This window comes from Eutrema salsugineum, unplaced genomic scaffold, assembly GCF_000478725.1.
Source record: "Eutrema salsugineum unplaced genomic scaffold, Eutsalg1_0 scaffold_1, whole genome shotgun sequence".
Taxonomy (NCBI): Eukaryota; Viridiplantae; Streptophyta; class Magnoliopsida; order Brassicales; family Brassicaceae; genus Eutrema; species Eutrema salsugineum.
The window spans coordinates 10,386,221-10,410,981 of record NW_006256909.1 but is presented as its reverse complement, the minus strand read 5'-3'; the positions used below and the strand labels follow the sequence as shown (position 1 = coordinate 10,410,981).

The 24,761-nt window shown below is 32.0% G+C and overlaps 3 protein-coding genes across 5 annotated transcripts; all 3 read right to left on the bottom strand.

Annotated features, from left to right (window-relative positions):
• Positions 1 to 5,866: 5,866 nt before the first annotated feature.
• On the bottom strand, positions 5,867 to 9,904 carry LOC18030963 (peroxisomal acyl-coenzyme A oxidase 1). Its single transcript, XM_006414243.2, has 14 exons — positions 9,584 to 9,904; positions 9,310 to 9,418; positions 9,150 to 9,211; positions 8,839 to 9,048; positions 8,662 to 8,749; positions 8,416 to 8,578; positions 8,090 to 8,288; positions 7,752 to 7,949; positions 7,455 to 7,586; positions 7,063 to 7,183; positions 6,826 to 6,936; positions 6,676 to 6,745; positions 6,401 to 6,584; positions 5,867 to 6,321 (listed from the first exon to the last, which is right to left on the bottom strand). The coding sequence occupies exons 1-14, from the start codon at positions 9,719 to 9,721 to the stop codon at positions 6,112 to 6,114; spliced, it is 1,995 nt and encodes a 664-aa protein (XP_006414306.1). The 5' UTR covers positions 9,722 to 9,904; the 3' UTR covers positions 5,867 to 6,111.
• A 1,452-nt stretch (positions 9,905 to 11,356) lies between these two features.
• On the bottom strand, positions 11,357 to 13,881 carry LOC18030962 (2-oxoglutarate-Fe(II) type oxidoreductase). Of its 3 annotated transcripts, none has more exons than XM_024148611.1 (11): positions 13,755 to 13,881; positions 13,207 to 13,399; positions 13,032 to 13,112; positions 12,903 to 12,954; positions 12,461 to 12,582; positions 12,255 to 12,355; positions 12,104 to 12,162; positions 11,972 to 12,028; positions 11,834 to 11,879; positions 11,665 to 11,744; positions 11,357 to 11,524 (listed from the first exon to the last, which is right to left on the bottom strand). In XM_024148611.1, the coding sequence occupies exons 1-11, from the start codon at positions 13,830 to 13,832 to the stop codon at positions 11,458 to 11,460; spliced, it is 936 nt and encodes a 311-aa protein (XP_024004379.1). In that variant the 5' UTR covers positions 13,833 to 13,881; the 3' UTR covers positions 11,357 to 11,457. The 3 variants fall into 3 exon arrangements, with proteins under 3 accessions (XP_024004379.1, XP_024004380.1, XP_024004381.1); XM_024148612.1 differs by having other exon boundaries at positions 11,358 to 11,524; positions 13,658 to 13,864; XM_024148613.1 differs by lacking the exon at positions 11,357 to 11,524 and having other exon boundaries at positions 11,665 to 11,756.
• A 1,455-nt stretch (positions 13,882 to 15,336) lies between these two features.
• Positions 15,337 to 15,831, bottom strand: LOC112081935 (uncharacterized mitochondrial protein AtMg00810-like). The gene has a single exon (XM_024149000.1). It carries the CDS (start codon positions 15,829 to 15,831, stop codon positions 15,337 to 15,339), a length of 495 nt encoding a protein of 164 aa, XP_024004768.1.
• Positions 15,832 to 24,761: the final 8,930 nt, after the last annotated feature.

The window sequence follows — 24,761 nt, the reverse complement described above, 5'->3', positions numbered from 1 at the left end:
ATTTATTTTCATTGTATATAAATTAAATTGTCAAAAAGCTAAAAAAAAAAAGACTTGACTGCGTTAAGATCTTTTTTTTTTTCTTTTTCTTTTTGTTTTGTACTGCAATATGATTGCTTTACTTTATTTATTGTATAATATTCATTATTTAGGCCTGAATTGGACACTTGTTCGTTTTACCACCCTCGTGTACTGTTATCATTTGTTTCTCCTAAATAGTTTTAGTCCTTCCAAATTAAAATATACGTACCTGACGCATGTCGGATTAAATTTTAGTTCCGTTGTTCTGACTGGATTTGAACGCATTTTAAATGAAATATTGATTTATAGAAAATTTTGAAACGGTCTAAATTGAACTAACCAGAATAATTACGTTTAAAATAAAGTTCATACTATTTTATGAATATAGATGTTAGAATGTTACCTCAACAATACATTAAGAAATAGATTAAAAAATGAAAATACATGAACTTTACATGATATTTGACATTGATAGTAATTGAAAACTACTTTAACAGTCAATCCCAAAAAAGGGGTATAAAACTCGTAGTTTATGAGTAGTTTTGAATATACATAGCAGATAATTTCATTTGGTTAAGCATGGATGTCTTTTAAGAGATATTTTAAATTTGTTTCTGGTTTCGATTTTAGGAGATGTATGAGACTGATGTTTTGACACTTTAGAAAGTATATATTTATATATATATATAATATAGTTATTATTATATTCTCACATATGCTTGAGCCATCATTTCATTAAAGTTTTTTAAAATCTAATTCAGACTAGATCCACGATTTCTGCATGGGAAATAACTCTAGATCTAGTCTTTTCTGTGTTTGTAGATATTTTCACACGTACAGTGAATATTAGGAAACAAATTAGATTTTAACGGGAAGTTGTGGGCTCCTTAATTATTTTTATTTTAATTTCACAAATTTTCTTCTGATTTCCATCTTTTGTTTTTTTCCCGAAAATGTTATATTTTCGTTTTCCCGACCATGACCCATGTCTGACTACAAAGGTGACGCACGTTTTATACTTGGATTATGTTTGAAGAAGACAACAATTAATATTAAAGGGCACTTGGTGGTGAATGGTGGTGGTGATATACCCATATTACTAGCTCTAATATCAATTAAGTTTTTTTTTTTAGAGGATTTTCATTATATATAGAATAAAGTAAAAGTTACATAGAATCAAAAAGGATCAGTTACAAACTAAGCGGCAGCTGTTTAGGGAAGGGAATGCTTGGTAGAGACCTCATCAGCATCAAGTCCAGCGAATCACCAACGGGAAGAGAGTTGAAAAAACACCTTGTTTAAGACCAAAGAAGCATCAGATTAATATTAATTTATTAGTGAATATCTTTAAATCCAGTTTTTCTAATCTCATAGTTAATTATCTTAGTGCATGCAAGCTTATAATTATTGTAATTTATAGTAAAATTCAACCAAGTAAAAACTACATAAGGTAAAATTACAGTAGTATATATAGATATATATATATGTTTACATTACACGTTATTGAATAATTGAATTCTCATCAGTTTAGCGTGTATACTCCACGTACATACGTTAATTATATTAGTTAACATAAAAAAATATGAAATTAAAGAGGGTTTAAGAATATAATATACTTACTAATTCAAAAGGTAAGAATTTGGAAGGAAACCACAACTACTCATTATAAGGTTCACCGCTTTTGAATTAGGTTAACTATACAAAACGTATGAAAAAATATGAGTCGTCGTCATTTTTTTTTTATCAAATCTATTAGCATCCAATACTCTAGCTTGATTTCATTTATAGAATTTTTTTTTTGTCACAGTACTGAACATACTGTACATATATAGTTTGAAGTTTAGAGTTATTGATCGGAACTTTGTTTTAGACAAAACGATAACTCTTTTTTTTGTTTGGTTTCACAAAATGATATAGCTTCGTATAACAATAAATGAGACAATAGGAAGAACTATATAGTCAATTTTTGTACGTAGTCGCGTTTTCTTAAAGTCTATAAACTATCGATGAATTATGTTTTGCATTTGGACATTTGCGAATATGCGAATAATAATTGTTGAAGTTTTATAGTAAAGATATTGAGTAGAAGATTGCTACGGACGACCCACGTACGCAAAACGACATGAACACACGTAAGTTATGTATATGTACAGAGTATGATGTTGAGAATGTATACACCAGCTATACATTATAATTTACCACTTGGTTAAGACTTAAGAGCGAGCAAGTTACGTATTAGTTTTTGCTCCAAAAAAAAAATTTATGTATTAGTTTTATCGTGGCGTCCATTTGAAAATTAAGACGACATTAACTTTTGTTTCGACATAACGAAATTAAGTAGAAACACGTTTTACATATATAGTTTGTAAAGAAAATGTATGAGTATGACATACTCCCTCCGTTTTTACTTATATCATGTTTTAGAGGTTTTTTTTCTCAAATATTTGATGTCTTCAGTTTTCAGTTTTTATATTCTATAGAGTATTTTCATATTGGTTAAATTAAGTTTGAATAAATAATAAATGATGTTTTTAGTATAGAAAATAAAAATGAACTGAATCAATCATTTTAGAACGGAGGGAGTATGACAAGTGTAATTCTTTTATGAAATCCCCATTTGTTTAGTACTGTAAATTTGTTGTGATTTTTGTTTGTTTCAGATAACTATTTAAGTTTCGACGATATTATTTATTCCAAAGAAAATCTCATACATAGAGATAATAAATACATATACAGAATACAGTAGTATATACAGTGCCGTGCGAAGGTTTATAGAAACTTAAAGCAAACTAAAAAAATAGGGTTTTTTTCATTTAAAAAAGGTTTTCTAACAAAAAAAATATAATATAATTTTAAAATCATATAAAATATTCAAAAATAAAATTTTAATCTAAAAAAACTAATTAACACATAATCTTTCTTCCTTCTTTTTCAATAAACTTTTTCACCAAACTCTCATAATCGAGGTCCTTAACTAGTTTTCTTTCTATAGATATGATAGATAGGCCATTCAATCTTTCTTGTGACATAATTGATCGCAACTAAGACTTTATCAACTTCAACTTTGAAAAACTTCTTTCAGTCAAGGCAACTGAAACTGGAATCGTCAGCAATATCTGATAAGCAATTTATGAATTTTTTTTTTCTCTTGGGCTTTAGGGTTTTGGTCTTATTTTAGGATGTTATAAAGCCGATAATCTAAACAAATCTTAATCAATTTCCTAAAACTATTGGGAGAATGTAATCTTAATCTATTTCCTATATCTATTCCTTTTTTCTCTCTTATAAACAAAAATAAGAAAACATTTTATGTAAAAAAAAGATTTCATGCCAACCATAAACCACTTAACCACCTCTTAAGAAAATGGGGGTCCTGAAAAATTAACATATTTTGGGGGCTTGAGGCGAAAGCCTTTTTCACTACATGGTAAACACGGCTCTGAGCATATATAACTCACCTATAAATGGATATAGTGTTTAAATATATATTTGTAGGAAGTCAAATTAGTTGATGAAAACATAACAATAAGTAAATATAATCCGGGTTTCTTAATTTCTTAACACTTTAACTACTAAACAGAACCGTGCCTTATGTGTTGGGAGTTAGGCATTAGCCTAAAGCCACCAAAAATTAAGAAAAATTTAAGGCCACAATTTTATTAACTAGATTCATATACATATATATATATATAGTTAATTAATGAGATAAATATTGTTGGGTTCTTTTTTAGAGAGAAGTTCATATTCTATTATTATTGTTATTAATATTATTATCATAAATAAAGAGATAAATAAAAAAAGAAATTTAACTAATTGAAACAAACATAATTAAAAAAGTTATCCCACATTGATATTCTAAAAGAGGAGGTATATAATTTTTCTTCAATAAATAGCAACCTCATTAAGATTTTTTTTGAGCTTAAAACCTACATTCAAAACAAAGTTTGGGTTTGATCAGAACTACTGGTTTTAACCATAGATATTTACAAAATTTTAATTAGTTTTTTTTTCTGATTTTACCTAGGTTTTTAAAAATGAGGTTTTAATAGCTAATCCAGATTGACTTGTCAATCGATTCTCGATTACACTTCACAAAGTTGTCGGCTAAACTCATTGATATCGGCCAAAGACGATATTTTTATAGTTTCAATTATTATTATTATTGTTGTGTATGTTTTAGATAATATTTTATACTAATCTTTTATAAAGGCCATATTTTTTTAGTTCGCCTAAAGCCACCACAGATCTAAGCACGGCACTGCTACTAACCATTAGAAAATGAAAGATGAGTGCCAATTTGAAATTGTTTTTATTTTCTAAGACAGTTGGTTGATAAAGAGGATTACAACTAAAACATTATTTTGCACTATATTTATTTACCTACCAAATTCGGTTATTAAATGTTCATTAAATATAAAGGTCTTGAAAATTTATGTCGGGAAATGATGCTAATTGAAAACAAAGCATACTCCTAAGAAATTCACATGCATGTTTCAGGTTAAGCAAACTTCTTTTAATATTGATGATGATATAACACTTCGATTCCTTGGAATTTACGCCTTACATTCAACTAGTGGGTTAAACTAGTACTCTTTTTTTTGTTAAAGGGGTTAAACTAGTACTCCATTTTAAAAGAACCAACGATTACTCCTATTTTAGAGCCGAACACGCTTTCATACATATATATACATTAAAACCTCTACAAAAATTAATAATGTTGAGAACATAATATTTTATTAATTTATTGTGATATTATTAATTTATAGAGAAAATTTGCATTCCACCTATAATTTTTTAAAAATATCTTTAGAATAATATTATATTTTAAAATTTTAACAAATTTTGTAATGTAAATTATGATTAACAATCATAACTATCACAATAAAATAGTTTTTATACCATATTGGATTGTCCATATAAAAATATACATGTTTATAAGTTTAAAATTTATAAAAAGACCATAATTATTATCCATATTATTGATGATAAAATTGAAGATAACATTACAATACATTTAAAAACATTTATAGATAAGAAAATCAATTATCACATAAAAAAATCATCATAAATTTGAATGTATATCGTAAAATATCAAGAAAAATTACTGATATAATAATTAGAGATATAAGATTCAATGAGATTTCAACCTTAAATAAAAACAAACACATTAATCATATTTTAAAATATTATATTTACATACATTTTTTATAATTGTATATAATTATTAATTTATGTTTTTGTTGGGACCATATATTTATATAGGGGTTTTAAAAAAATTATTATCTTATTATCTTATCGAATTTGATGGATTTTTATATTGGTCTAATTTGGAATCAGTAAAATTTATTAATTTATAATGATTATTAATTTATCAAGTATTAATTTATAAAGGTTCTACTGTATATATACATATGTATAATTCTTATTACAAACCACTATTTATTGCAGTTAACTACGAACTTAAAAAAAAAGTAAAACAGATGATCAAAAACATCAGAAATATTTTCCTACAATGCATTAATAAAATAAATACTTTAGCAAGTACGCTTTTTAGTTTTTACCACAAGAAAATATAACAAAACCAAGTGAAAATGTTAAACTAAGATGTACTTTGAACATCATCTATACGAAGATTACAAACATCCCACACCTATATGCTAAAATATATATATTTTGGTCAACATTTCATTCTCATTAAATTAAACGGTCTCAAACTCTATGAAAAGAGGAGAAATTACATCCAAAATAGAAGAAAGAAGAAACGATTTATTATTTTTATAGCATATATTTTTATATGCTAAAATATATTAATATTTATATTTAATACTAATAATGCATAGTAGAAAGTAGAAACGATCAATTTCTTAATATCGCATATACTACTAAAAATAGTCCTAAAATTCCGCCAAATGACGACAGTGTATATATCAGCTTTAAGATTGCTACATACAACAAATAAGGGTATCGCCATCTTATAAACTGGCGAATTTATTCAAAGAAATAACGGAACGAGAAGTAGGATATAAGAAAAAAGCAAAAGTCAAATGTTTGATTTAAACATATCTGAGTATCAAAGCAGAAACAAACTCTTCAGAGCCTTGCGGTACGAAGTTGCTGCTTGAGCAAAGGTCGAATGTATTCATGGTACCCATCAGGAACCACAGAGTCGTTCAATGGATCTTTCCATGCTTCCTCAAAGAGCTTCGGGTAAACATTACCGTCGTAACGGCCCAGCACCGAGTTCAAGTAATGGTCAGTGTAGTTGAAGGCGTCCACGAGCGCCACCGCATTAGGACGAACCTAAACCAAAGGAACAGAAAATTGTTAATAGAACTCTGCTTTTTAAAAGAAACCAAATGCAGAGAGAGTGAGGAAGAACCTGAGAGTATAAGGAACGGAGCTGGTCGTTGGCGAGAGAGGCTTGTTTGGGAGTGATGGAGTTTGTGGAGAGGAAATCGCCGAGGTGTTTGTGAAGGATATAGAGAGCGTAAATGTAACATAGATTGTTCAGCTGTTTCTTCACTCCTTTGCCTCCTATGTCTTGCTCAAGTTTCGCAATGAACCTAACCGAGACAAGGTAGGTGAAATTTAGGAGCTGACTAGAGAGAATCACTAACTTATTTGATCCATGTGAACGGTGAAGACAAAGCTTACTTGGAAACAACAATCAACTGGCAATGAGCAATTGCGGCCTCAACCAATTCAGCCAAGAGCTCTGAGAATCCTGCAAATGTCAAGGGGAATTTTTTTTAAGACTTGGCAAAGTTTGGTCTTGATTCTGGAATCATGGAGTTAGAAGAGTACCTTGTTCTTGATTCTCAAACTTGCTAAGATTTTTTGCACAAGTAACAGCCATTCTCAGAGCCCTTGCTTCAAAAGCTTCCAGGACCGCACCAGGGTTTAACCAATCCTCAGCTATATGCCCAATGAATAAAACCAACTTCATCATTAACTCAAGAATCATATTGTGAATAGATCACTAGAACAATTTATAGTAATGAGAAGAATGAAAAAAAAAAACAAATAAGCTTGAAAACTCACCCTTTTGAACACCAGAACGACATTGCAAAAGATGTTCTGCACGGGCCATATAAGCAGTTGTGCCAACAGGAGCCTTCCCAGATCCCAGCTGGGAGACTGTCTTCATGAGAAATCTAGCAACCTATAAACATATTTTTTGAAAAAATGATGTGAATAACCGCAAATGTCCTATTAACCCAAAAAAAATAAAAAACAATTTGACCAAAAACCGTGAAACTGACAACAACCTGTAAGTACTTAGATCTAAGAAAGTACAAATCTCACGATACGAAATCATGCTAAATCAAGAACTCAACCAAAAGTCCAGAGAGCTATATGTTAAAGAGCCACGTGCTAGCTGACAGTGGTATTCCAGTTAGTGAGATTACTTCATACATAAAGGTAACAAATACCTGTAATTGTAGCACAACGTTGTCTCCTTCATATGTGCAGGCAGGAACATATACAGCAAACAGCTCGGGGAGCCCACTGCACCACAAGTAGCCATGTCCACCACATAACTTACGACATTCTTCAATGCCATCCTGCACCCAACAGTAAGCTTAAGCTGACTTTTCAAGTCTAAATACACCTCCAAACAACGTCAAGGAGGGAACAAACTTTCCAATATGTGAACGGTTTGACCCATACATAGAGAAACAAAACCGATCAGTCTAGTCTAGTGACTAGTAAGCAGCTCTGGAACCTACCGCAGTGGCTGTGGTGGTGAGAGACTTCAATCCTGCTGTGCATGCATGAGCCTCAGGCAATGTTGCGAAATCACTGGCCTGCAGCCTTTCAGTTACATCCGTGTACAGCCATTTTAGCCACTCCCCAACAAATCGAAATGCATATGCTGATGCCAGCAGAGGAAATAGCCTGTTCTGCTGAGTTTTGTAATCAATCACCTGTGATAACAACATGCAGGAAATATTAAATTCCCTTTTCGAGCCAACATAATAGTCACCAAACTTTAATGAGTGAAAAAAACTCTACACAGTACACAACCATGAGTATCCTTGATTATGAAATGGTTTTAAATGAGTACCTGCGTCTCAATGCCACCATTCCGTGCGCCAAACTGCCTCCGCACTGCGCTGTACCTTGTAGCTATGCAAACTGCTCTAGACAGTGCATTGGATGCATCTGCCACAATTGTTTGTCGTACAAACACCATAGTACCATACATCAGCTGCTTTGGAACATCCGATGGAACATATTTTCCTTCCCTCGTAACTTTTGCAAGCCTGAAACGTTTTGGAAGAGGAGAACAATCCATAAGCCCGCATTTAAGCACTAAGCAATTTCCTCTAGAACTATCAGTACATCGTGAATGCTTATTAAAGTCAGACCAAAAAGGCTAAGAGAGAGGACCTCATGAGCATTTGATCTCTCGGAATGCGAACTTGATCAAACATAAGAAAACCGTTGTCCATTGAGTTGTATGCTCCATTTCCCATCTTTGTCCCAATATCACCAACAATTATATTCGGAAGAGGAGAATGATCTTCTAAGCTGCGCAGTTGCACAATAAATCCTGGTAGAGGAAGTTTAAGCAATCAATACCCGAGAAAGATAAAATGGAAAAAAATTCCTGAGAAAATTTTCCCCTGTACATACCATGGACACCATAGTCTTTGCCGTCAGTTATGAGACGAGCGTAAACAACAGCATGTGTAGAAACTTTTCCCAAGCCACCAGGCCACCACTATTCAACAATCAAAGACAAATGAAAATCTTAAACAACTAAGAGACTGTGCATACATACTTAATCAAAGAACTTCTTGGTCTACTCACTTTGGATGAAGTCTGAGTTGGACTGTGAATTACAAACTCATCCGTCTTGGGATCAAATGTGGCCGTAGTCTCAAGGCCTTGAACATTAGAGCCATGACCAAGCTCAGTTTGTGCATAACACCCAATAATCTGCATCTTATTGGCCAGCGACAACCACTTCTGCTGCTGCTCCTCTGTGCCCTGCCCCTTAATAGCAGGCACAAACATTCCCTAGAGAAGAGAAACAAAAGCATGAAACAATGAATCAAAAGTTCTGTCTCTAAAAGAGTCAATAGAAACTGTATCTATCGATTCATGAGGCAGGAAGTTACCCAGTGCAGATCCACAAATGCAGGCTGATCGACAAAGAACCTCAATCTTCCTGCTTCTTCCTCTGTAACCAAAAAAACAATGAAAGAGCACACAATCAAAAGACGCAATACAAACCCTGAAACCACGATAACAAATAGGTGTGTTAGAACGAATCCATACCAGTGAGACGAAGCTCGATAATCCTCTTCCACGCGTGAGCACATTTTTTCAACGTGCTCTTAAACAGCTCCTTCCTACTCAACCGAGCTCTATCGCTTTTCTCGAAGACCTGTGGATGATAACACGAATTCGAGAAATTAATAAATTCGAACACAGGAGAAATCCCTAATCCCAATCTCCCGCATAAACATTTCCCGAAAACCAAACAAAAATCAAACAATCGGGAGAACCAGATAAAGAACAACGACAACGAGAAAAAATTGAGAAAATTCACCGGATCGCTGGCGACGAGGCGAGAAATTCGATCGGAAACCTCAAAAGCGTGGCGGGAACCGGCCCAGACGATCTTCATCTCGTCGACATCAAACTCGGCTTTGTTCCTCTCATCGGCAAGGTGATCAACTCCTTCCATTATTTGGAAACCAGAATCGAATAGCTTAACACTAAAAACTTTCCCGAGAAAATCTCAGAGCGAAGAAAAACAAAAAGGAAACCCAGAAAATACAGAGCGTGCCAAAAAGAGAGCCAAATGCTTCTCTTACCGATATAATTGCAGAGTAGTTGGGAGAACAAAAAAAACAAGAAGATAAAAACTTTAATTTCGGGGATGTAAGAAAAGAAACACAAATTGTCAAATTGATGAAAAATAGAGTTTTTTTGTTTGTTTCAATTCATTTTTTTTTGTGTGGGGGGTTTATCTCAGATCCAGTCTCGATCTTACTATACACATATGGCAACACACGTGAAAAATAAGTATTATTGGATTATTTTCCAAAGAAGAGTAAATTATTATTAGAGTAAATTATTATTAGAGTATTCAACGAATAATTGGAGAACAAATCTCTTTCGCTGTTGGTAAGGAAAAAATAAACCTCGCACGTATGGGATATATAATTGTATATGGAAAATTTGTTTTCTATACTTACAACACAATAAAACAAGACCGTAAAATATAATTCGGCCGTATGAAAGCAATCAATGTATGCAATAAAAAAAAATGTATGCATGCATCTGAAGAAATTTTTAATCAAAAAATCAGACGTGTAGATGATAAAAGAAGATAAAACAATTAATAAAAAAAATTATCAAAAAGTGAAACAATAAAACAATTAAACTGAAGATAAGATAACGTTTTTTGTTTTCTTATGCGTAAAAGATATGGGGTTTGCATGCATGTTCAGTTGCCTTATGCGCAGTTCGAAAATATAATAAAAACTTCAAAACACATAAATAATTATATATATTAAAATGTTTGCGTATTTTTCTACCGTCAGACGAATTTGCTAGTCACCTTTAAAAGTTGTTTAAGATTTGTTACCCATCAAAGTTAGTTATACTTAATACTATTTTTGTTGAATGATATAGTTAGGTCACTAGAAAGTTGGGTAAGTAATTATGATCGTTCTATACCCATTTATAGTTTTATAATAAGACGACATTTTTGTTTTAAAAATAAATAAACTGTCGCTATAAAGTACCAAAGAAAATTCGCCAATATTAGTAATAAAATGGTCCAAACACGTTTTTAAAAAATACATTTGATATATTAGATCCACAATTTCATTTCCATAATAGATATATCTCCGATCACAGATTCGGCGTTGAGATTTATCGCATGCATTGTTTTTTTTTTTCACCACAATTTAACTTATGAGAAGTTTCAGACCCGAAAAATTATCACGAAAAGTATTTATGGGATAATTTTGGAAAGCCTTTTTCCAAATGAGCAAAAATAAGTTCAAATAATTTTTTTTTTAAAAAAGTTCAAATAAATTTGTGTGGTTATGTAGCCATTTCGTATTAAAAAAACATAATGGCATACATACACTAGGAGGTGACGTAGGTTAGCCTGGAACCGTTCCTTAATATTGTCGCCGGTGAATCAAACACGCAACTATTTGATGTGGGGTTAAATGCGCCACGGATCCGATGCACAATATTATACTTGTGACAATATTTAGTATAAAATTGTAGTCAAATATGAATAAGTATTCCTAGCAAATAATTTTTGACTGTATTTCAGTTTTATATTTGTAGAAAGAAATACTGATCGTTAATATAAACTTTATTTCATCCATACGGAGTTAAATTTACACTATGTTTTGTTACATTTCCTAATATAAAAACATAAATGACATACATTAAAATCTAGGAGGAGGCGTAGGTTAGCCTGAAACGCTCCTTAATATAGTCGCCGGCGAGGATAGGCGGGAATCTACACCGATTGAAATAGAATTATATGAAAAAAGGAATCAACTTTTGCTCTTTTTAACCCTCAAAATATTTAACAAATGCGCAATGTGCCCCCTCACCCTACATTGGGCTGAAAGATTCAAGAAGAGTTTCTCAAAATACCTTGGGGGACAAGTTTCACTGCAACAACTCTCCAAGCATTCCACATTACAATCTGGATTCGGATCTAAAAAGAACACCACCTACAAAAACTTCTACTTAAGTTTATTGTATTAAGAGATAACATTTTTAATTTGTACAGAAATTAGAAAGAACAAAAAACAAAATTTACCGAGTAACGTTCTTTTCCCACGGGCATCACTCTGTGCAATGTAGACCTAACCCCATTACATGAAAATACATGTCTTACGATCCAAGCTAAAAACCAAGAAACCAAACTCCCTCAAAACAAAAACTGGCCAAAGTTTACCGGAAGAGTCCATTCGTCCATCTCTCCATCATATCACCAATGTTGACAATAAACGCCCTACGGTTTACACAAAGTCCCCGTAGTTATAATCAACGAACCTCGAAAAATGCAGTAGCTATAAGCTAGACTTACCCTCTAATTCCAGGGACATCTTCCCAAACACGTGGTTGTTTCGATTTGTCTCTACAAACCTAAGAGTTCACAGACAGTGTAAGAGCACATGCAGGTTACTAAAGGAGAAGTCAATGAGGAGAGTTACAAGAGAAATTAAGAACTGTTTTACCTGAAGTCCTGGAACTCCATCAGTAAGAAGAAGAGTGACCATTCCATAATCTGAGTGAGCCGAGGCACCATATGTTTCTACATCCGACGAAATCACTTCACCTATAACCATATATGGCTTAAGTTTCCACTCATGAACTATAAATTCTTACCAAAGCTCATTAAGATTAATATCAATCCAACCAAGACTTTGATGTACCTAGATACCTGGATAGCGTAAGAGGCGAACAACTGCTGTAGGATCATTCAAAGCTCCAACTTGTTCGAAGAAGTCCTCATCTAAATCCAATGCCAAGGCAATTAAGGCGAGCAATTTTCTACCCACAGACCTTTAAGAAACAAAGCAAAATCAAGTTGATCCACCAAAGTAATATGGAAAGAAAAAAAAAAAAAGAAAAATGCTCATGAAATTGTATATTCTCCTTTACATTAAGAAGTTGAAAAGAAGATAATTTCAAGAACACACAGGCACCTAAGATTGAACAGTTGTACTACCGATCAAATTGGCTACAATAGACTAATATTTATCCATACCAAGGTTCAAATCCTAAGTGTTGATATGGAACTGAAACCAATTTTTAACTGATGATGCAAGGAGAAGACAGGGTATGAAGTCACAGTGTTTTGTTTGAGCAAGGTGTGTGCTTACAGGACATTCTTGTAGTAACATTCCATGGTTTGCCTCCACGATGGCAAGAGATCTTTACATACACATAACCCGTGATACATAAAATACAAAATAAATAGGTTGAGATCAAAACAAATAAATGAAAATTACCTTCGGAAGGCCACTGATTCGGGTAACGTTGAGCAAGAACGCCTTCCAAAGAGCCAAAATAGAAGCTTTCCTTGGAATCACCTTACAAAGAGAGATCAACGTTTTCACAGATTAACTCATCAGCAAGAAAACAAGCCATATGCAAAAAAGCTATAGCATCAGCAAATGAAGGAACCTATGGAGCTCATGGACGGGTCGAGTTTCTCAGCATACAATGGAGTGTAACCGAGCAAATCACGGCGGAGTAAAGCCATCTTCTCATCTAGTGGGAGGTTAAAGAAGCTTTTACTCTCCTTGAAAACCTTTTCCATCAATTCTTCCGGGATGCCATGGTTATTGGCATAGAAGAATCCATGTTCGAGACACGCCTTATTTTTACAGACATAGTTATAAACACCAAATTAGAGAGAATTGGAGAATTGTCTCAACTCTCAAGAAAACATCGAACTGATCTAATCAAATTTAATAGCTCATTAAAATGAAACCATGAAAAGCCCTCCTTCAAACCAAAATTGTAATACTCGAATCGTTAAACGCAACAAGTAGAGCGATTAAACAAAAAGATAAACCCAAATTTTCTTCAATTGATGCTACAGGTACTAAGTCCTATCATCATCTTCACTTACCTATCCGCGAAAAAACTAGTAAAAATGAAGAAGAAGCACAGTTTCTACTGTTGTAGTAGTACGGATACAAATAACAAGGAGAGAGAAGAAGAGGAACCCGACGAATCGATTGTGCGGTGGAGATTTTGTCCGACGAAGACATATCGACGATCGGAAGTTGAAGAGAAAGCCCCATTTTCACAATCTCTGTTTATTTCGAAAGTGATTTTGCTCTGATCGTTTAGACTGAACAAGTGAATGGGAAAATTTAAAAAATATCTGCGAATGTACAAGTGGGCCTCTAATGGGCTCAAATATCTAATAGATATCCATATTTGCTTCTCCGCAATCTCTTCTCTACTCATAATAGCTCACAACAATACCTTCTCTACTCATAATAGCTCACAACAATACAATCTTGTGAACTCTTTATAAGTTTCACTGTTTCAGACACTGGCTTCGTGACATTTCTTTTGTCTGAGAGTTTAAACTTGTAGCATTTTCTGTTGTTTTTTGTTCCTCGGCCTTACAAGGTTTAAAATAAAGAAAGAAAAAAGAGGTATAATCTAATTCTTGATAATTATGAACCTAATTTAACTGACTTGTTGATGGACTAATCAAATTTCCAAACTCATCGATTTTTTCCATCGCATGTAGTTCCCGCAATAAGTTAACCGCATCCACTCGGGTAGTCTGGAGTATGGGGCAATAATGTGGGCCACCGATAATGTCTAATGGATCAGCTTCTTTGACCTGTTAGAAACAACCAACCAGAACCAAGTTAAGCAGAATGATAATGGGTTAATCAAAAGCTCAAGAACTTAGAAGAGAGATTTAAGACATACTTTTCTATACACTGGCCATAACCATTCTTTACGGGTGGCAAGAGGGATGGCATCAGCATCTGGAGTATGTAATTTCTGCATTAACTCTGTCACTCCGATACATGCCAAATATAGCTTCTCTTTCATTTTTTCTGCTGCTTTGTTCACTGATGACTAGAAATCTTGATTATCCTGTCAACCATATCAAAAACAAACATAAAGGCAAAACTGAAATATGCTAAAATATGAAGTTTTTGTTTATTGATTCAAAACTTGGAAAATGATTACATAGTGATAGTGTTTTTATACACAAAGAGGAAGGGAACACTCCTAAACTCTAGTGTGAGATCTTCTCACAAGTGCCAATCAGCCAGGGGTCAGTCAATGATTGACAAGACGCCAAAAATGTTGCGCACCGGGATTGTCTCTTCCGTACAGCTCGTCGTCTTGCTCCTCTCTGCAGAAGCTCTGTTTTTGTCGTGATACAGAGATGACCGTTGGGAAGATTTGGGCTCGGTAATGAGCCATTGCAGATTACACTGGCCCATATCCTTCACTGAACTTAACTCGACATTGTTTTGAGTAGCTTTTGTTTGAGATAGAGGCTTTGTGTTGATAGCCCCTCTCAAACGAGGTGTTGGCAGAAAGTCTACACCGAGTTTGAATCTTAGCGAGCAGAAAGCTTTACATGGCAAGGACTTGGTGAAGATATCGGCTAGCTGTTGATGAGCTGGTATGTGATTGACAACCAGAGACCCTAGTGCCACTCTTTCTCGGACATAGTGGTGGTCGATTTCGAAATGTTTAATTCTGCTGTGAAAAGTGGGATTTGCAGTGAGGCTCGCAGAAGAGTTCTGGTGTGGTAGGAATAAAAACTCAAATTTCTTTGAGAAGGGAGCTCAGCCACGTGATCTCTGAGACAGCTTTCAACATCGTTCTGTACTCAGCTTCCGTTAAGTTTTTGGAAATAGTCGGTTGCTTCTTAGAGGACAAAGAGATGATGTTGGAGCCTAAGAAAGTGTAAAATCCACCTGTAGACCTGTGTGTTTCTTTACACCCGGCCCAGTCACTATCACTATACACTCTGATGGTACAGTCGGTCTTCTTGCTAAAGTTGATTCCCATCGTTATTGTGCCCTTGATGTAGCGTAAGATTCTCTTCAGAAGAATGAAATCAGAGACGGTTGGTGAATGCATCTTTTGGCAGACAAAATTTACCGCAAACTGTATATCTGGCCTGGTCAAGGTGAGATACTGCAGTTTTCCAGCTAGGCTTCTGAAATACGTAGGATTGGAGAAAGGTTCATCTTGGTGAGGAACTTTGTCGAGCTGTAAGGGAAGAGGAGTGGGCATAGGTGAGCAATCACTCATGGCTGCCACAGCTAATAAGTCCTCTGCATATTTCTACTGAGAGAAGAACAGCCCCTCTGAATGGAATTAGGCTTGAATTCCAAGAAAAATATTGCAGCTGACCCATATCCTTCATCCTAAAGTATTTGTTGAGTTCAGATAGCAGATTGCTCAGAACAGTTGTTCCACTTCCTGTGATCACCATATCGTTAATATAGAGTAATAAAAGGATGATGTATCGGTTCTTGGAGTAGATGAAAAGAGAGGGATCTTTGTTGCTGCAGGTGAAGCCAAATTCAAGCAAGAAGGTGCTGAATTTGTCGAATCATGCCCTAGGTGACTGTTTAAGTCCATAAAAGGCTTTGTTGAGTTGACACACATGGTATGGCTTGTCTTATCGATGAACCCAGTTAGCTGAGTCATGTAGACTGTCTCAGTGAGCTATCTGTGTAAGAAGGTGTTTTTAACATCCATTTGCTTTATGTCCTAATCCATGATGGTAGCTATATGCATAATAGATCTCAAGGTTACAGTCCTAACAACAGGGTTGTAGGTTTCAAGAAAGTCTATTCTTTATTGCTGATGAAACCCTTTAGCAACTAAACGTGCTTTGAACTTGTTTAAGAACTCATTTTTAGTGAAACTTAACTCTTTTTTTTTTTTTGAAATGGTTGCACACACAGAAAAAGAATTTCAAAATTATTATAGTTATGTGACAAAAAATTGGATGCTAATGTAGGAGTCTCTAAATATGTGTGTATACATCTAATTTAAATTTAAAATTTCATATTTTAATTTTTTTATTTTAGTTTTTTATAATTAATATAAAATTTATATATAATTTCTTATCTTTAATAATTTTAAAAACAATAATAGAATTTGGAAATTCTTTAATTTTCAATGTTGAGGTGGATCAATTAAAAAAGTATACATAATTTCTTTATTCAGCAATAATAATAAAATTTGTAAACTTTCTTAATTTTTTTATTCAGGAATAGTATTAAAATTTGTAAATTTTTCTTAATATTGAATGTTGATGTGGACCAATAAAATTGTCTTTTAAAATTTTATATAGACATCCCTAGAGGCATATAGTTTCAATTTTTTAAATTTAAAATTCCCTATTTTAATAGTATTTATTTTAGTTTTTTATAATTAATATAAATATATAAATATATATATATATATCTTTAATAATTTTTAAAAATAAGAATAGAATTTGGAAATTCTTTAATTTTCAATTTTTAGGTGGATCAATAAAAAATTTATACTTAATTTTTTTATTCAGCAATAATATTAAAATTTGTAAACTTTTTTAATTTCTTTATTCAGCAATAATATTAGAATTTGTAAAAAAAAAGTAATATTGAATGTTGATGTGGATCAATAAATTTTTCTTAATATTGAATGTTTATCTTTAATAATTTTTAAAAATAATAATAGAATTTGGAAGTTCTTTAATTTTTAATTTTTAGGTGGATCAATAAACAATTTATACTTATTTTTTATTCAGCAATAATATTAAAATTTGTAAATTTTTTTAATTTCTTTATTCAGCAATAATATTAGAATATGTAAAATTATTTAATATTGAATGTTGATGTGAACCAATAAAATTCTCTTTTAAAATTTTACGTGGACATCTTTAAAGACATATAGTTTTAACTTTTATTAGTTTAAGAAAATTTACAAAAAAGACAAAAATGAAAGATTAAGAAAATGATGTTGGGCTCAAATCCACCAATTGAATATCAATATTTGTGGCCCACATCTAAAGCCCTAATTTGTATGCTACCTATATTCCACATTCGCATCGCTATGAAACCATAAACCTCTTTCACCTTCGCCGTATCATCTGAAACCCTAACTCTCTTTTACTTCTCATCTTTTTTTCTCCTCTTTCTTTGAGTTTTTTTTTACCCGATCTAAAGTATTAGGCACTTGGACGTTGTTGAGAGGATGGTAGTGAGCCTCAAGAACGTGTTCGATGAAGTTGACACCCAAGGAGACCAGCAGCTGGACTTGGCTAATCTAACGTGTAAGGATGAGGAGATCTCATAGCTCTTGGAGAAAATCGATAGCGACCATGATGGTTCTATCACGCGCGTGGAATTTGTCAGAGCTTTCAAATCTCCTTAAGAAGGCAGACTCTGATGCAGATGGATCCATAACCAAAAATCAACTCCACAAAGCATTGAAAATGCTTGGTCTACACAACTTGACTGAGCTGGACTATATCAATCTTAAAATTTCGACTACAAAAACTTATGAAGACCCATTTATGGATTAGTTTTCTTAAATAATTAAACTGAAAGGTTCAACTTCGGAGTCCGATATGACTGTATTTTCGGTGCTAGCAAAGTGATCGGACTCTCTTACAACAATATGTTCGCCTTTTGACTTGAAAAGCGTACTTTGCTTGTATGTGATGTGGATGTCCTCTTGTAATTTTGCATGAAATGCCTTATTGGTTCATGGTAGCCGAACAATGATTTGTGTGTCAAAACGTTTAAAAAATTTTGAGACTCTACTCTTCGAAATAATGTTATGTTGGTCAAGTCATATTTTGTCGCATGTATTTGTTCTTCTTTTTTTTTGTCGCATGTATTTGTTCTTCCAAGAATAAGCTTGCTTTGGTGCAATTCCGACGGTGTTATGTCCACATGTTAATCATATTGATAACCATAAATTCACCAACAATACAAACTATATTTTTTAAGTTAAAAATTCCAAAAATTCTGATCAGTTTAACACGGTTGATATATTAAAAAAAAAAAAGAGATATATTTTTTGTGTTACTTTCGAAAAGAAATATATATTTTGACGTGTTTACTGCATAAATTATACTCATAGTGTATTTAGACATAATTATGGTGACGTCACCTTGATTCCATCTATGAATTTGATCCGTGTCATTTTAATATGTTTTGTTCATTAATAGACACGATGTAATGGCTATGGACATAAATACATAGTACGTATATTTCAAATCAAACAATGTTTATAAAGTAAAAGATCTTAGGACAGTGATTCCTTAATTAATGGAAATTATAATCAACAAGTGGATCATATTTTTAATGACCATACATCTAATTTTGATGATTCCAAGGCCACATGAGAAGACATTGCCCAAGCACATTTTCTCCTAGCTTTTTGCCTTATTAACATGGTCTCCACTCTACATCATTGGACAATTGGACCTCTCCATAAAATCTTATTAAGATTCGATCAATTCGTCATTTCAAAGAATTAGTAAAATATTAGTATCCCATAAATTTTGTAGATTCAGTAAAGTTTTTCACATTAAACATTTTACCGAATGCATTCTTTTTATAAATTATCAATCCCATTGTTTCTTTCCGTCCAATTTTTTTAACCCTAACTCCTTAAGTACAAAAAAAAATTTCATATACACCAGTTATTTTTTCCAGGATTTATACTACTAATGTAATTTAACTGTTAACTGATTCTATCACGGATAAAAGTGGGAAAAACAAAATACACACAAGCTAAAATTAGACTGTGGTGAAATTAATTTCAATACACAAAACAAATTTTATATAGAATTGGCTTACGGACCACTATATATATATATATATCTATATATTTATCTAGATATTTATGATGAGCCATTAGTATATATATATATATATATATATATATGTGGGGAACAACAACTTTAAGCAAAAGACAGCTTGGCCACATAAATCAATAATAATTTGGCTTCCTTAGTCATTACATATATAGATCATTACGTCCGAGATTTGATTGCAAAATCTCGGCTGATATTATTGAATTGATAGCACCATCTTATATAATCTACTCCTAGCAAATCAACTAGTAAAAATTTAACCCAAATAAAATATCTAACACCATCTCCAATCACTATTCATCTAAACACCAAATTTTTGTGTTGTGAATAGTGACAAATTTGGTGTTTGAGTGAATAGTGTTTTTTTTCATCTCCAACCACAACACCAAATCTCATACCAAAAAAAATCTTTTTATTATTATATTTAATTTAAAATTCTCTTTATCTTTTAATGTTTTGATAAATACTAATTATTCATATAATAGATTAACAACTAATTATTTATAACATTATATTCGATGACGAAAAAAATTACAATCAATAAAATAAAAATATTAGTTTTAAAATAGTGTATATTAATTTAAGATATTTTGAGATTTAGTTTAAAAATATTAATTTAAAAATAGTGTGTATTAATTTCAAGATAGTGTGTATTAATTTAAATATTTTATGTATTTATATTAATTACAACCAAATCTCATATTAGTTATACTTAAAAATTATATTACTATAAATGATAAGATAAAAATACAATTTGGTATATTAATTCTAGTTACAAAATTTAATTAATTAATGAATAATATAATATTGATATTATACTAAAAGTAATAATAAAATATTATTATAATTTTTAGAGTTTTGTGAATAATGCAACACCAAATTTGGAGTTGCACTATTCACAAAACTCTAAAAAATTAAAATTTGGAGTTGCATTTGAAGTCCCATTGAAGAAGGAAAAACGCTATATTTGGTAGGATGGAGTCTCATTGCAATCAGTATATCAAATAATACTACTGGTATTCCATGGACCAAGGGGTAAATCGTATTGCTCTGTTTACTATTAATTAGGTTTGAGTTACTGCAAGTCTGCAACATTTATAGTTCGTCAAAACTATTTTCTTTATCATCATAGTAAAATATTTTTTTTAAATAATCTAAAGTAGTTTTAGGAAATAGTTGTTTGTTCTAAAACTAACACATCAAGTTCAAAGTTCTCAAAATAGCACATATTAAAATATATTTTTTCCTTAAATTAGTATTCCAATTTGATTTAGATTTTTCCATTAGAAATAATTTTAACTTCTTTAACTTAAATTAGTATTCCAATTTAACTTCTTTGATACTAAAGTTCCAAAACTTTTCTTTTCTTTCTTTTTACTATAATTACCCAACAATCAACATACTTCGTATTACCTTTGCAAAATTGAAAATTCACTTTGAAAGACATTCTAAAGCAAGGGTATATATGTAAATAAAGTAAATAGATCCTCTGATTATCCATGACGAGGTTGCACGTGTGGCACAGCTTTTAAGCAAAAGATTAATAACGAGTGATTATCGATATAATGAAGCAAATGATTATTGCCGATTTTGATTTAGCGGTTAATCGCATGTGCCAGCTCGGCCGGTAACATGGCGGAGACACGTGGGACCACTCCCCAAACCGAACCCATTCCCAAGCCATGCTTTGTTTATGGGGATTTTTATTTAGTATTTTTGGAAATGCACGTACCCGCACGTGCGAGTGATTCTGGCATCAATGGATGATGGTGGTTCTTGCAGCTTTCATCGGCCGGCTATGACTCTGGTAGTTTCAGTACCATAATGTAATTTTTATTTTTGTTAATGGGTGTTCTATTAAAGTGACCGTATAATTGACAGTCTCTTATATTTTAAAGCTGAATCCACAAAAAAATAAAGTTGTGATGATGTGTTAAATTTATTTAAGGTAAAAGTATAATTTATTTGGTATGGTTCATCAGATAGAAACTATACAAAATTACATTTCATATATAAAACTTAATATAATGTAAATATAATATCTACCAAACCAAAGCATATAATAGTACTAAACTATAATAAAACAGTGATATTGAAGAACATTGCCATTTAATTATAATCCTTTTGTTTGTGTGTTCATTTTGTCTGATATATGGTAATGACTAATGAATCAATTACCGTGGATAAGCCTGAATCGTGCTATGTATTTTTCCATATTTTTCGTGCTTGCTGTTATAACATCGAGTTCGTTCATTTCTTTAAGAGAAACGTTTTGTACCTATTTGATATCGTACAATGTGTGTCAACTCTTAAGTGTAATACTGCGACTTGTAACATCGGTGAAATCAAGAACTATAGATCAATGATACTAATGATCTCATGATGAAGTTCGAAATGGGAATTAAGTCATTGAATTTTCAGAGATTTGTTGTTACAGTTGAGGAGATGAAGCGCTATGAGGCAACACGAGGACATGCACACGTGTGCTTCGCTGTCTTATGATTCTGAATCGAGTGTGGAACTTTGAGCTCCACGTCCCTTCCACGTGAAGTTGGTAATGCTCGAACCAACTTGTTTTTATAAATTTTCAATCCCTTCCTGTCATCTCTCACATTAATGTTCTTTTTTATTCTTCTTATACATATGATTTAACGTTGTCTGTCTTTTTTAATGGCGTCGTGGTTTGCGAATGTTTATCATAATAATAATAGTATTATCAGACCCATCTTATAAATGGACTTGTAGTAATGTTCACACAAAAAAGACATATCACTATTTGAAAACCTTATGCACAAAAGTTATATTTGAAATGCGTCAACATATTTGTTTTTTTAGATAACCTCCATGGCTCCATGATTTAAATATACTATATTGTAGAAAGGACATAAATTATGAAGCCACGAAGTTTATCTAAAAAAAAATTATGTTTAGAGTGTAATACCACTATTAATATAAAAATCAGTACTTTTTGGTTGGATATAACCACTTCAATTTTCTAACACTATATTTTAATAAAATTGTAACATATGAAAATTTGTTTGAAAGGTGTGTGTGTGGATGTTCTTATTAATTTTGTATCAAACTTTAAGAATTTTCACTTGCAAACGCAGTAGAAAATATCAGAAATTTTGTCTTAGATTATGAATATATAGAGAAAACGTTGGATTCTATACATTCACATCATGTAATGTAACACTTTTAAATCCGAAGTTGTGTAGTACACATCCATGCGTGTACGCGTAAATAATAAATGACTCGAGAAATTAATCACAGTAGTACATGTATTGCCTTGATTGGATAAATAAATAGTCCAGATATCAAATATTCAGCGCAAGGCGTGGTGTCTTATGAGATCTCTAATTTAATCGTCACAGATAATTTATTACATTGGTATTTGATCTTATTGACCTGTCGATGTCCTCCTAAGTTTTTAATCGTAACTGCCACTTTCGACTATTTAGAAAGCATAAAAAAGTAAACGAGTACTTAATTAATTCCTATGTATAGCAATAAATCTTTCAACATACTCCCTCTTTTCCCTTATAATGTTCTACAACATCTATGTTCCCTGATAAACTCCTACATGACTTTTTGTTAAGTTTCTATGCAAAAACTATACTTATTTAATACTCTCTAGAGATCAAAAAATATAAGTTTCCTACGAAATTCCTACGATTTTTTTTTACAAACAAACCTACGATTTTTTTTTTACAAACGAAATTTCGTAGGAAATCCGTAGAAAATTTTAATTTTGCTCTTTTTATAGTGCAGTTTCTTCATCTAAATTCTTAACTTTTCGATGTGGGACAAACAAAAAGACATATTTTCCTACAAAATTCCTACGATTTTTCTACAAATAATATTTCGTAGGAAATCCGTAACAATTTCCTACGAAATTTTCACCAGTGTAACAGTCAATTGTATCCTACAACTTTTCTACCAAATTTTGATCGTATTTTCTACGAATATAAATTTGGTAGGTTATTGGTTGGATATATCCTACCACTTTTTGACATTTTTTCGTAGGAAATTGCTTACATATTTCCTATCACTTTTATTTTTGTCATAATTCCGTAAGAAATTGGTGAAAAATAATCCTACTAAATACATTCGTAGCAATTTTCGTAGGAATATAACATGTTTTCTTGTATTGTCTCTGTTACTAGTAAAAATGATGTTTAAGGATTTCACATTTTCCCATAACTAGAAATCAATACTAATTCAACTATCTCAATTAATATCTCTTAAAGATTATTATTTTTTAACATTAACTAATAAACTAACAAAAATTATGAAAAATTCTAGAAAATCAATCAGCATTAGTATTACAAAATATTTGTTTTCTTGGTTCGATTTCTTTAATTGAGTATGAAATAATTATCTTTTAATGTACGAAATCAAAAACATTCATAAGCATCTTAATTCTGCATTTTTAGCCAAAACAAACTTATAAAATGAACATAGAGTATAATTAAATATTAATTTTATTGATCAGAGAGAAAAGTAGAAAATTTGAAAACTCTTGTTAGGTCACCAAATGCATAGGTAAAATTAGAAAGAAAAAAAAAACATGGTGGCAAAACGGTAGTTAAGTTACACGTTCTTTTGTGGATGATTTAACAAAAAAGAAACATGATATTACGTCAAATAAAGTGTTAATAATATTCGCCAAACCAAAAAAGTAAAAAGATAAACAAACATGGTAAATGAACCAACACAATTACTATCTTTTTACTTGAAAATATATAACCAAAATATGTTAATTTTGTGCTATTATCCTGTAAACACCATGAATTCGACGAACTAGCAATCAACCAAAAAATCTAAGCAAATATTCATCAGAAAAAAACAGTGTGAAGATATTTTACGTGGAAGAAAAAGACTGCTGAAAATCAAAGAAAGCAAAGATGCGTTGTCTAAAAAGAAATATCTGCAAATTTGACCTAAACAAAAAATATTTGCACTAGCAACAGCAAAAAAAATATCATGTTTTTGTTCTTTACTCTCTTATTCTTTGTCATCGTTATTTACTTATCTGTGGAGTACAAATAATTGGAGAGGAGTCATGATTAGAGAATGAAGAAAACCCAAAATTGGAAGTCAAATCGAACAAAAGCTTCTGTGGGACCTTTATTATAATTGAGCACATATGACATATTACGTGAAAGGACACAATGGTCATTTTACGGTTTGTTTTCTTCGGATCCTGGTCACACTGTGGGGTCAGCTTCACGTGAACTTCACATGCTTTCCATGCATCCTTTGGTCATTCTCTGGGTCCCGCCTTTCACTCTTGTAGTCTTCCACTCTTCCTTGATTCAAACTTAAGTAGTCTATTTGCAATATTAAGTAAAATTAT

Coding starts and splice junctions, on each gene's coding strand:
- LOC18030963 (XM_006414243.2), bottom strand. CDS start 9,721: ATGGAAGGAGTTGATCACCTTGCCGATGAGAGGAACAAAGCCGAGTTT. Junction 6,746..6,825: donor GTTTGAGAATCAAGAACAAG/GTACTCTTCTAA, acceptor TGACATTTGCAG/GATTCTCAGAGCTCTTGGCT. Junction 6,322..6,400: donor TCCGTTCCTTATACTCTCAG/GTTCTTCCTCAC, acceptor CCTTTGGTTTAG/GTTCGTCCTAATGCGGTGGC.
- LOC18030962 (XM_024148611.1), bottom strand. CDS start 13,832: ATGGGGCTTTCTCTTCAACTTCCGATCGTCGATATGTCTTCGTCGGAC. Junction 12,356..12,460: donor TCGCCTCTTACGCTATCCAG/GTATCTAGGTAC, acceptor ATATGGTTATAG/GTGAAGTGATTTCGTCGGAT. Junction 11,745..11,833: donor TGGGAAAAGAACGTTACTCG/GTAAATTTTGTT, acceptor AAGTTTTTGTAG/GTGGTGTTCTTTTTAGATCC.
- LOC112081935 (XM_024149000.1), bottom strand. CDS start 15,831: ATGAGTGATTGCTCACCTATGCCCACTCCTCTTCCCTTACAGCTCGAC.